The sequence below is a fragment of the Halyomorpha halys genome, unplaced genomic scaffold (genome assembly GCF_000696795.3).
Source record: "Halyomorpha halys isolate HHAL.00 unplaced genomic scaffold, Hhal_1.1 Scaffold226.1, whole genome shotgun sequence".
In the NCBI taxonomy this organism is placed as follows: Eukaryota; Metazoa; Arthropoda; class Insecta; order Hemiptera; family Pentatomidae; genus Halyomorpha; species Halyomorpha halys.
Genome location: NW_027115630.1, coordinates 1,453,786 through 1,466,718, shown reverse-complemented (window position 1 = coordinate 1,466,718; position 12,933 = coordinate 1,453,786). Strand labels below are relative to the sequence as shown.

Below are 12,933 nucleotides of genomic sequence, written 5' to 3'. Positions count from 1 at the left end.
TATTTATAATTTGTACCTCAATTTGTATAGTGTACTTTATATATATAAAGTTATGGTCTGAGTCAGCTATTACTTCGATGTCAGCTAACTGGGAAGATCAGCTTATTGAATGTATATAAAGAGATGTATAATAAAGTCAGTATTTTACAGCAGTCCAAGTGTGTTAGATCTTATTCCTTCTCTTTTTAACATTTTTCTTTCACTGATACTTAAGTGGTGCCGAAACCCAGGAACTTTAGATACCGGATTTGTTTTTTCTTTTAAGAAGAATTTTTTTTGTTGTTGTTTTATCATTTAAAATTTTTTTTTCTTTCTTTCATTTTTTTTGTAAATAATGGCTGCTAATGGCAACGAACGGGATCATTAGACAAGTGGTTTTTAACCTGGAAGCTTTGAATCAAAATGGGGTCCAGAACCCACCTCCCATATAGGTGACTCCTTCACCCCCGGCGCTTGCCCCACTACCGGAAGTTTCTCTAGCGGGAGCCCACACTACAACACTTGAGTGGGTAAAAGAACGCACAGCAACCGCCCAAGACTTGAGCAAGGCCGTTTCTGACCTCGAAAGGTTTACTGGGGAAATAAGAGAACTGAGCCACGTCGTAAACGGGTGTGACCGACTAATAAGCTGAATTTAAGCAAAGTCTATCGAAAATCTACTCGATAGCGAAGATGCGGAGGCACTAAAAGCAGCGGTCGTCTGCAGAGTGAGAGGACCATCCTAAATCAGATTCAGGTAGACAGACCCCTTGACCCCTTGACCCCAAGAGACCCCTTGGAGAGTTATCAAGGAAAGATTAAAGAAGACGTTCGAAGGAGGACGGTGAGCCCCAGAAGAGGACATATTTATGATGAGGGAGACGAAAAAACCAAAAAAGTCCAGTAGGTAATATGCTGCTGAACTCCTGACACGTTTTAACAGAATACAAGATAAACTCAGCGAAATGATGTAAACAATCCAGGTACAGGGTCGGATGCCATTCTTATCCCTGGTACTAAAGATACAGTTGGCAAAGTTGCTAGGGAAGAAGAAAGGATTTCTGAGGAATGAGATCTTGTGGAAATTGCTCAAGATCTCATAGAAACAAGCTCTAGAGAGGTGGAGGCCCGAATGAAAGTAGAAGAGCCAGGGTGGACCCGGATAGAATACCAACAGCCAATAAACATGCCACACCCTTGGAAGAGGAGAGAAGATGGAGATGGTAGTCAAGAGAGAGCTAGCAACCAAGAAAATAGAAGAGGCCTAGCTACACCCAGAAACCATAGTCGCCGGGAGGACCACAAGTGTCATGGTTGTGGGAAGAATGGGTATTTAGTGGCGCATCACCCGCGCACGAGATGCTTCAAATCCGGAAATGAGAGACATAGCCTAACAGTGCCCATATATATATATATATACAGAAGAAGAGATGTGGGCTGGATGGAGTTCAACACCCAAGAGATACACAGAAGCCACCGTAGGTTAAGTAGATCTTCAGGTGAATCCACGGAAGCATCAAGAACGTTGGAGACCGAAGTAGAAGCTGAAGAGCCACGGAACCGAGTAAGTCAAGGGGATAGAGTGGAAACAGAGGTAGATGGAGGCGAGGAACTGGAGAGAGGAAGACGCGAGACATCTGAAAGGGATGTCGGCAGAGGGGCGACCGCGCACTGCTGAATTATAACGTGAGGGAGAACAGCGGTGTGTGTGGACACTGGCCGTTCGAACACCATCATGTGCCGAGAAGGCTTGCAAAAGCTCTGTGATGGAGAGAGGACATACAAGATTCAGAAATGCTAATGTAAATTGATCACCCTGGTGGCCCTTATGAGATACAGGGGGAGGTGGAGATAGGGTTGAATCGGTGGGGATTTAGTTAGGAGAACTTGCCGGTACACGTTGTAGGTAGTATGGGTGTGACCTGCTAGGGAAGGTGGGTGCTTGGGTTAATAATATCAAGGAAAAATGGAGAATTAGGTTGGGGAGTAAAATGTAAAAATGTCATCGACAAAGAAATACCAAGGGCGCACGGATTGGAGCAATCAGTCAATCTGAGGACTGGAGACAGAGGCTTAAGAGGGAATATGAAGATATTTTTTTTATAGAAGGAGACATACTTGGGGCAACCGGGAAGACAGTCCTTGAGATCATACCAAAAGAAGATAAGGTTATGTATGTGAAAGAGAGGAGATACCCGCAGGCGCTGCATCACCACATCAGGGAAGAGCTCAAAAGTTTAAAACACCAGGGAATAATTATTGATTGTGCATCCCCATACAATAGCCCATTGTGGGCGGTTACAAAGAAGAGTGCGCCAGGTGAAACTACTGAAAAGTACAGAGTGGTGATAGATTACAGGAAGCTGAACAAGAATACCATAGACGAAAAGTATCCAATTCCCAGATTTGAAGACATTTTGGACAGGCTGAATGAGGCGACGGTATTCAGCACATTGGACTTGAAGGTCGGATATCATCAAATCAAAATAGACCCTAAGGATCAATATAAGAGAGCATTCACATTTGAGAGAGACCACTATGAATTTACAAGGATACTGTTTGGCCTCAAAAATGTTCCCATAACCTTCCAGCACCTGATGGACGAGTTTTTGAGGGGAATAGATGAATCAATATGCCAGATTTATATGGATGATCTTCTAGTGTTCAGTAGGAATGAAGACGAACATGTGCACATTCACACTGCGTATTCCAGAGAATCAGGCAATTTGGGCTCAAATTATCGGGGGGGGGAGAAACCATCGTTAGGGCAGGAACAAATAAATTTTGTGGGCCACACAATTTCCAGTGAAGAAGTTATACCCAACACGGATAAAGTCACAGCAATACAGAAAATGGCAGTGCCTAGTGCCCCCACCGGATGTGAAGGGAGTTCGGAGGTTGCTGGGAACTTTAAATTATTACCGGAGATTTGTGCCTAAAATAGCTGTATACAGTACCTTTTTATTTATTTATAATTTGTACCTCAATTTGTATAGTGTACCTCGTCCTACTCAACAATCTTTTGAAGAGGGGCAGAAAGGTGGTCATCACTCCAATGGTTGAAGACAATATCAGGCAGTGCATGGAGAAGCTGCAGCAGGAGCCAGTGCTTGCTTTCCCAGACTTCACTCGGCAATGCACTATCACTTCAGATGTGAGTGAGTCAGACTGGGAGCGGTGTTGTCTCAGGATGGTAAAGGGGGAGATCGCCAAGAGGTCTATGCTAGTAGGTGCCTAACAGAGACAGAGACCAGATACAGTATGTTGGAACGAGAGCTCTAGGATGGGCTGTTGACCACTTTAGACCTTATGTGTTTGGCAGAAGGTTTAGGGTTCACACTGACCACAGGCCTCTGCACGTTAGAAGGAGTTCCTAGCACAGTATAACATGGAAATAATATATAAACCAGGAAAAGAAAATGTCGTAGCTGATTGGTTGTCTCTAGCAATTCCAGTAAATGCAGTAGAAGAGGAGGCCGGAGAACTGTCTAGGCAATAGCTGCGGGAGTGTTCACCGAAAGAGGAAGAAAAACAGAATGTGGCGGAGGAAGATGATAAGGAGCAATCTTCATCTAACGAGAGCTCGGAGGAAGGAAGACCAGTAGGTATTCAGGAACTGGAGGACATAATAAACAACAAGAGGCAGTAGATTGTATTGAAGACGAGGACCACTGGATTGCTCAAAGTTGAGTGCAGCAAGTATGGAGGGAGCAATATCATGATGATTTGGTCACAGCCAGGCGTGAAGAATGACTAGATCTGTAGAACATTGAATAATGCTTCGAAGCCTGCAGAAAAGTGTCACATGTACGTTGAGAATGAAACTATTTGGGAGAAGATCAAGTGGCTATGGCATGATGAACGCATAGGAATGGACAGGGCTTTCGTCCGATGCAAGCTGATTGAGGATACCCTTTGGGAGGACGAACGCCAGAGAGAGGTGACTATAGCATATCATTAGAGCAAAACAAATCACTGCAGTATCTCGGAGACGCTGCAAGCATTAAAGAGAAGGTACTTTTGGTGGGGGATGAATAAGACAATCTCAGAAGTTGTAGCAAATTGCGAAGTTTGTCTAAGCACGAAATACGACAGAAATCCACTAAAAGGGAGACAAGAAGAAACATGCCCCAGATGCACCACTCAACGATCTGCAGATCGGTACTTTTACATGAAGAGGATATAAATGGATAACCATGATTCATATCTTCAGCAAAACAGCAACTGTGCACCAGGTGCAGGACAAGTTGTCGGAAGCAGTGTTGACAGCTCTCCCATTGTGGTTCCAATTCCATGGAGTTCCGGAGCCCATCGCATCGGACGGAGGCAGAGAACTGAAATGAAGGACCTTGATGTGACATGGCACCTCAACACACCAGGACATTCCAAGAGTAGAGGAGGCATAGAGTGGCTTCATGGCACATTGAGTGACCATCTTCAGTTATATCAAATCGATAAAGAATTGGAACCGGATGTAGCAATATCTTAGGCTGTAGCGGCATATAATCATTCGGTACTCTCTATTACGGGGTTTAGGTGATATAATTAAAGTATAGTTAAAAGTTCACTGAGTAACTAACTAAATCAATCATTATTAATTGTTTATTAATATAAATTCAGGCTGATAGTCAATGTTAGTTATGAGCATTATAAAAAACAATTATCGCTTATTACCTTGTGTAGGTAAAATTCATTTCACTCGCAAATGTTAAATGAATTTACCATATTAGTTGTATTTATATAAGCATTGTGTTTCATGCATTATTTATACAAAAAAGGAACCAGGCATTGAATACACTCATAAAGATTATTTATTGATCTTTGATATTTTACACTATTTATTTCATTGTAGGTAAATAAATACATTAAATCAATATTGTTCATAATTAATATCACTAAAAACAGGCACTATAATTAATATTAATATGGTGCATAAACCAAGCATCGACTTCTGAAAAATTGCCATGAATATCTGGCGTCCACGAACAACTCAACTCGTTCACTCTACAAAGAGGAAGCATCCCTCACATACTTGAAACTTGTGCCTAGCCTTGTGACATAAGACTTGGGATTTACTACACACTAAGCAATCACAAAATAGGCAAATCCTCATTTACATATTTTCAAAGACTTGGCCCATCACATCAAGGCATTGTAAACAGACTTGGGATTTACTAAATACCAAGCAATACTCATTTCATATTTCAAGACTTGGCCCATCACATCAAGCATTACAAACAAACTTGTGATTTACTATCTACCAAGCAATTACTCATCACATATTTTCAAAGACTTGGCCTATCACACCAAGCAATTACTTATCACTAATTCAGCCCCAAAAGAGACTTTAGCACTCTTTAGCTGTGTTTTAAACGTTACCCACTCATTTGACGTTCTAGTCACTTAACATTCATTTCACTCTTCATTGTCTGTTGACAATTGTTTTCATGATTTAATTGGTCATATTTCCAAATCAATTCTACCGATGCCTTGTTCGCTTAATATTTATTATCTCTCATGTTCCCTCTCATTTCTTGTCTCTTCGTTTCCTATGCCTGGTTGGTCTATCACATGAATATTATGGCAACAAGACCATTACATTCTATTCCCCATGATGGGGTTCAAATTTCAACACTTGAAAAGAAACTTCAGTGTTTGCACCAAAACATCATCCGGAGAAAAAGCTCTTTCTGATCTTCAGAAAGCTACATTATTCGAAGCCCATTTAGAAGCTTCCCAGTCTGATTGGCAGACATTCTAGTCATCAGTACGGGTGATCTTCCGAGTCAAAGCATGCAAGACATTTATGATGCATGCAGGGACAAAATTATTTTGGCAAGATCCTTCTTGTTAAAAATAAGAGAGCGCAAGCAAGGACCTCAGCTCCGTCCTGGAATTCAACTGTCAATGAATTTCCAATCAAAGAACAATCCTCAGTACTAGAAACCAGGTAACAAAATAAGTCAGAGTTATCCTGCTGGTAAACAAGATTTAACAAATCCTTCTGAGGCATCATAGCATAGGAACTATGTATAAAGTAAATGAGCAGCATCACTCTCGAAGCAGGCTGTATACTAGTTCCTCAGAAAATTATGGAGGCTACAGTAGTAGCACCATTCATCAACAATATACACAATATAATATACACGTCATGACTATCTTATCACAAGCAATATTCTGCTGAGAGGCAATGAATACCAGCTGACCCCAAGACTTTATCTCAAACCAGCTCCATTGTGCAATCACATCCTGAGACAACAGGGGCACAGCAGGGTATTCAGCAAAGGTTGTCTAGGCATATTGATGTTGAGGTAGCCTATGATACACTGGCCCAACATTCTAAAATGCATTCACAAGGCATCAGTCAGCAGTATAGAGCTCCTTTACTGCAGTTTTCATTTCAGATGTCTTCCACACAACAAATGTCATCCAGACCACAGATGTCTCCAGAACGGGCAATGTTAACTGCCACACCTCATTGTGACACATCTTTACTCACACATCCTCAGGAAACTTCAACTGTTTCACCAAGGCCACTTACAGTGCCTAGTACACCTAAGGCAAATTATATACCAGTTGCATATTCCCAGTGAAGCACATTGCAACAACATGAGCAAACGGATTTGCCACAAGCTACAACTGCGGGCCTAGCTATCAGTTCTAAGCTTGCCAATTACAAGAATCAGCAATGGCAACAAACTTCAAGACATCCCTCTTTGAATAGAGGAATTGGAATCGGAAATCAAGTGACTCCATTCTCAAATACGCAGCATACCCTGGAGTATAGACAACCAGAATTGAAGCCTATCAGCTCTAAGAATTAAATTCAGGCAGACAATGTGTTAGCATTTCAGAATGGAACTGAATTTCAATCTCATCTTGTCAGAGACAATTTTGATTATTTTACTCTGCCTACTGTAATTAAGACAGAATCATCAGAAATTCTAACAATACCTCCTCAGATCCTTAAAGTCACTCCTGATCAAACCAGTGAACAAACTAACAAGGGATATGTTGAAGATGTCTAGAGTGGAATGAAGATCGATGATTTCATTCAACATGACAGTATTTCTATCAGCCATGAACCTCCTAGCTTCGGAAATAAGCAAATACAAAAGAACTTTCCAAATGCTCATTCAACTCAACAAAATTCATTGTCACATGTTGACTTAGCCATGCAAACTGTTTCAGTTGTAACATCTGCTGCTACTCAACCTCTGGTTTCTCATTCAGCTATGCAGTAGTCCACCCAAAGGACTCCTTCAGCAACTCAAATGAGCGATTTACAACCTTGATCACAAAGTATAATTGCTTTGCCCAATTCAGAGGATAGTGTACCAGTATCTCCAAATCTTGAACGCCATACTATTTCGGCACCAAGCCCTAATAGTATGCACTCACAGCAATCTTCCAATGAGCAACATCCAGTGGGATTTTTGACTGAGTTTCATCTCTTCCTGTATGAATACGATTTTGACAAAGGAACTTACACCACTGCTTCTATTGCTGGACGAGGTTGGAATTATCTCGGTAGGAGGCGCAAAATCATCAGCCAAAGTTTTAGGAACTCAACCATGCCATGCAGAGCAGATCCAGCTTCAGGTAGACTCACTATATAATGGCATTTAGAAGCACTGTCAAATTCACAACGCTTAATTATAACATCATTACATGCATTACCAAAGCATAGAAAACCTCTTGACAAATGACCACAGGTTTTCAACGGACTGAAACTTTCATTGAATTTAGCATTTGTCTTGGTATTTATCTTATATATTTGTATTGTTAAAATACTAACTAATCATTACAATTAGAACTATTACTAGGTGGTTATGCATAACAAATTGTTCAGTTCTAAACAAATCAGTTTGACTCTATCGTAACCATGTAATGTAATGCAAGTTCATGTCCTGTTTGCCTGTACCCACCTTTTTTATTGTAAATTAGATCAGCTTAATTTGGGTGGACGGTTTGTTTACGGAAGCCCAGTAAAACATATTCAAGGTCAGCTCAAAATGCTGCCATCTGGTGGGAGAAAAAAGAAGTAGCTAAGTACACACAGTGTGAGTGAGGACAAGTACTCCTTGAGACAGTGAACAGGTACCACATATGAGGGAGAACTAACCCATGGATGAACCCACCGGCTACCTAGGGCAACTACATTTTTCTGGTAGTCAACTATTCCTCCGGATGAGCGAATAGTTTATTCAACACGGCCAGGCCGGGAACAGATACAGGATGAGAAAACTGAAAACAGAACAAGAGATAACCTCCAAGATCTACAGAAGCTGCATATCAGTAGCCAACCATCAAGTAAATTGTAATATCATTCATTATTGCATTCCATAATCAAAATTAATTTAAGTAATATTAACATTGTAACCTTTTTGGTCAAACCATATTCTCAATTGTCTAAATCATGCAGAATAGAGGCACATCATCATAACCTTGTCTCATTATATTAAACCCACTAAATAGTCCACTCCAGCAAAATCCAGAACCAGTATTTTTTTTTTATAAAAATTCAATCACTGCAGATTTTGATTTATCTCAGACTGCGGTGATTGAACAGTATAATATCCCTGCAAGTCTTAAAAGACTGATGAGAATAGGCCTTGAATGTGTTGTCAATGTTTGAGATCATCACATTGAAATGTTTTTATCTAAGCGAGGGGTATTTCAAGGCAATATACTATACACGCTTCAATGCTAGTATCAAAAAGCTTTCTAAACATCTCAAACTAGGATTAATCATAAAATCACTAAGTACTAAGGAATATACTAACAATATTGAAATGAGATGTAGATAGTTGACCGTAGATTAATGCTTGAAGAAGTTTGTCGGGGGGTGCGGTCAGCAAAGAACCACATAAATAAACAAAACCATATTTATTTATTTTATGCCGACGTTCAGTTAGCATCTTCCCTTCCCCTTAGCACGCCACAACCCCTGATGAAGACCTGAAACTCAGGTCGAAACGTCGGCATAAAATAAATAAATATGATTTTGTTTATTTATGTTGTTCTTTGCTGACCGCACCCCCCGACAAACTTCTTGAAACAATATTGAAAGGTAGATATTTTTTCCCAAACTACATATTACACCATCTATGGTATTTCACTTCCTTTGTTATGCAATCTTCTGTAGGAAATGTGGCCATGCATTTTCTATTGTCCAACTCTAAGCACTGATTCCTGATATGAATTTCATTAGCTAAAATATAAAGATATATTTGAGAAGAAAAAGTAGGTAGTAAATTATGTTAGGAGTTGCTAAAAATAAATGTCACTGTGAAATAATATATACAATGAAATAAATAAGGAAACCATTGAAGGTAATTTTAGAGCAGCTAATCTTCTTCAATCAATAAACATACATTTCGGAAGTGGAATTTCTGCTAGTGCGTATGTTAAAAATAACACTAATAAAAATTTTCTCCACAAGTTTGAATGTTCAAAATTCAGGACATTGTTGGTTAGGTAACGAGTCTGAAATGGAGAAAGCTTCGTTATTAAAAAAAAAACAAGCTTTTGAATGTACTAGTGAGCTTTTTGATACGACTCAAAATTAATTAATTGGACTAAATCCATTTTGGATTGATCCATTTAAACATACATTACTTTTCCCATCTACTGAGTATAGCAATTTCCATGTCTGTTCCTCGGATAAAATACAATAAAAAAAAAAAAAATGACTAACCCGATTTAATATTGTTGGTATATTCCTTAGTACTTGGTGATTTCATAGTTAGTCCTTGTTTGAGATGTTTAGAAAGTTTTATTCATTCATACTAGCATTGAAACATATGTTATATCATAAGAGATAGCTGCAATCATTTTTCATATTACAACATCTCCTGACTTTATAATACTGGAGGAAACTTATTGTCTCCTTTGCTATAAAGTATTCTGAAGGAAATGCGATCATTAATTTTATATTACCCTACTCAAAGTGAAAAACATTAATTTAAATAATGTAGTTATAAAAAAAGTTTAGTCTATATGTGTATAGATGAAAAGAAAATCCAGAATACTCTGTTGATGCTCTTTAGAGGCTTGAAGTCTGCAGTAATAATTAATAGTGTGGTAAAAATTCAATGCTAAATTTCTAATTAGGAACCTCAACTGCCTAGTATATGATGTTAGTGAAATCTAATTATTAAAACATCTTGATGTACCTGTGTAATTTTATCTTTTAGTGATCGTCATTGTTAATATTAGTAGCTCAACTGCCAAAACAATATGAAGATTCAACAGTAAATCATAACCCAAATTCCCAAATGAAAATCAGACATTTAATTCCTAAATAGCATCCTTAGAAACTAAATAAAGGAATTCTATACTCAAAAAATCTTACACAGCAGTTATGAACTGTGAGTTAAATCTACAATGATAATAATATAATGAATCCTTGCAGCATCCAGGTTGATATAATAAATGATGATATTTCTAAGAAAACTGGATTTAATATATATGTTTGTTAATGAGAACCAATCGTTAATTCCAACTGGTCCATAATCAGCATCAGTGATGACCTATATGACTCCAATTCTGAAGAACTTTGCAAAAGTATTGATAAATTGTGACACACATTGGTTAATTACTGATTAGCACATCCTTCTACAAACCATATAAATGATTCCTACACATGAAAAAATATTTGGAAAGGCAATATTAGCTGGCATCCCCAATTATTTATCAGCAAATGAAATAACAAAGTAATGACCTCTTAAACATGAAAAACCATTAATAATTTGAGAATGAATTCAGAAATTAAATTCTTACTCAGCTTCGATGGAAACTTTATGAACAACTTCACTTACCAAGAAAACAGTGATAATGGAATCAAAGGAAATCCTATACTAAGTTGATAATTACCATCATTCATTATCAAGGAAACCAAAAAAAAAAATTTATCACTAATACTAAATAAATAAATTTTAAATTTATTTATTTTAAATTTCCTGGTGAGGATCTTTTAATTGTAGAATTTTTCAAAAAGAACTTAAAAGAGTTGACCAAACATGTGTTTATTAATTGAGGATACCTGAAACAAAGAAATACATGCCAGCTGATTGGAAAATAAGCTTGATACCCTATACATTAAAAGGGAGACACTCTGCGAAAATTATAGAGATATATCACTTTTAAGGATTGCATACATAATGTTCTCCAACATATTGGTTCGTAGGCTAAAGGTATTCACCGAAAATGTTCTAAAAGAATATCAGTGTGGTTTCACAAGGGTAGAGATCTTTGTAATGAGATAATTAATGGAGAAATGCTGGGAGTATAAAACTGACATTTTTTCATTGTTTATAGACTATCATAGTGCTCTTGATAGTGTATTAGAAATAGCATGGTGCGTGTATAGCAGGATTATAATATTCAAAATAAATTAGTACAAGTATCTACATATGATAGCAATGCTCAGGTATACATTAGTGGCTCTCTCAGTCATAGTTTTCCCGTTTCTGCTAGAGTTAGACCAGAAGATGTGTTATCTACTACACTATTTAACCTTACATTGCATGGTGTAATCATCATCATAATTGGTGTGACAGCCCGTTACCGAGCCTGGGCCTCCTCTAGTAGCTTCCACCAGGCTGTCCTGTCTGCTGTTGCAGCTCTCCAGTTTCAGGTTTCCAGAAGGACCCAGGCATCCGTTGATACAGCGTCTGACCATCTCATGTTCAGTCTTCCTAATCTTCACTTTCCATGTAATTGCTTCGATAGGACCTTATTTGGGATGTCATCACCATCCATCCTCGCCACATGACCCACCCATTGGAGTCTACCCAAACTTGACAACATCATTTTGTCCATACAAAGCCGATAGCTCCATGTTTTTCCTTCTTCTTCATACATTGCTCTCTCTAACAGATCTAAATATTTTTCTCAGAATGGAGCTCTCGAAGACCAAGAGTTTTGCTTCATCAGCTTCAGTGAAGGCCCAAGCCTTGAATCCGTATATGACAACGGGACGTTCAAGTGATTTATAGAGATTTACTTTGGTTGTAGAGCAACCTGCTTCTGAAATGTCTTGCCAAGCCAAAGCAGCATCGGCTGGCAGCAACGATCCTTCTGATATTCTCCTGAGAGATATTGAAAAAAGATATTAAAAAAAGATGCCTGAAAATGTAGGTTGTGTTGAGAATGATAAAGTCTTTTCAACTTTGCATAAAAACAGGAAACATGGTTGTACCCTTTGGTACCTAATTAGATATTCTACCTACCAAATCATTTTAGTCTAGCCTCATGATCCTAACATAACACTGAGGTAATCAAAGTAGTAAAAAAATTGGGTCTACAATTTCGAAATGGAATGTAAGATATGTAATTTCATCTAAATTTTTCTTAAGGAAACTTACTACTAACTTTGTAAAGTATGAAGTTTATCTGGGGAAACTTCTTACTCTGAACATTATGAAAGAATATATTTGAACTAGCATTGTTTGATAACTTTATTTAAGTAGTCATGTGATTTTATATTTAATTATGAAATTATCGTTTATTCTAATTTTAATTGAAGCAAATCTGTTGTTTTGTTTTTTCAGAAAATTGCAGAAACGTTTATTAGTGGTGATTCAGATGTTGAAGAGTTTTTGGAAAATTTTATATCGAAGCGGAAATCAATGCATTTAAATAAAGTTAAATCTGAGAAACTGTCAGAAATGATACAACATCGAACTTACCTGGAATCAAAAACTGTCAATGGTGGATGGAACCATGTTAATCAGATGAACTCTTTTGGGACCAATGGATTGATATTGAATAATATTTAATATATTATTTAATGTCGTGAATACCATTTTTATTGCATTATTATTGACTTTTTATAATTACTTTATATTGTCTACAGCTGTGGTTTTCGATATATTTTGTGCCATGGATGTCCATTTTATTGGTTTCAACAATCCACAACTACTATTAGTTTAGTGTGAATTGTGTTCA

The 12,933-nt window shown here is 37.9% G+C and overlaps 1 protein-coding gene across 1 annotated transcript in view; it reads left to right on the top strand.

Annotated features, from left to right (window-relative positions):
- Nucleotides 1-12,933, top strand: part of LOC106679869 (vacuolar protein sorting-associated protein 37C) — a gene marked incomplete at its 5' end in the record, with an annotated part of 21,420 nt that extends 8,487 nt beyond the window's left edge. Inside the window, 1 exon segment of the mRNA XM_014419246.2 lies at nucleotides 12,537-12,933. Coding sequence (XP_014274732.1) covers nucleotides 12,537-12,764 — 228 coding nt within the window.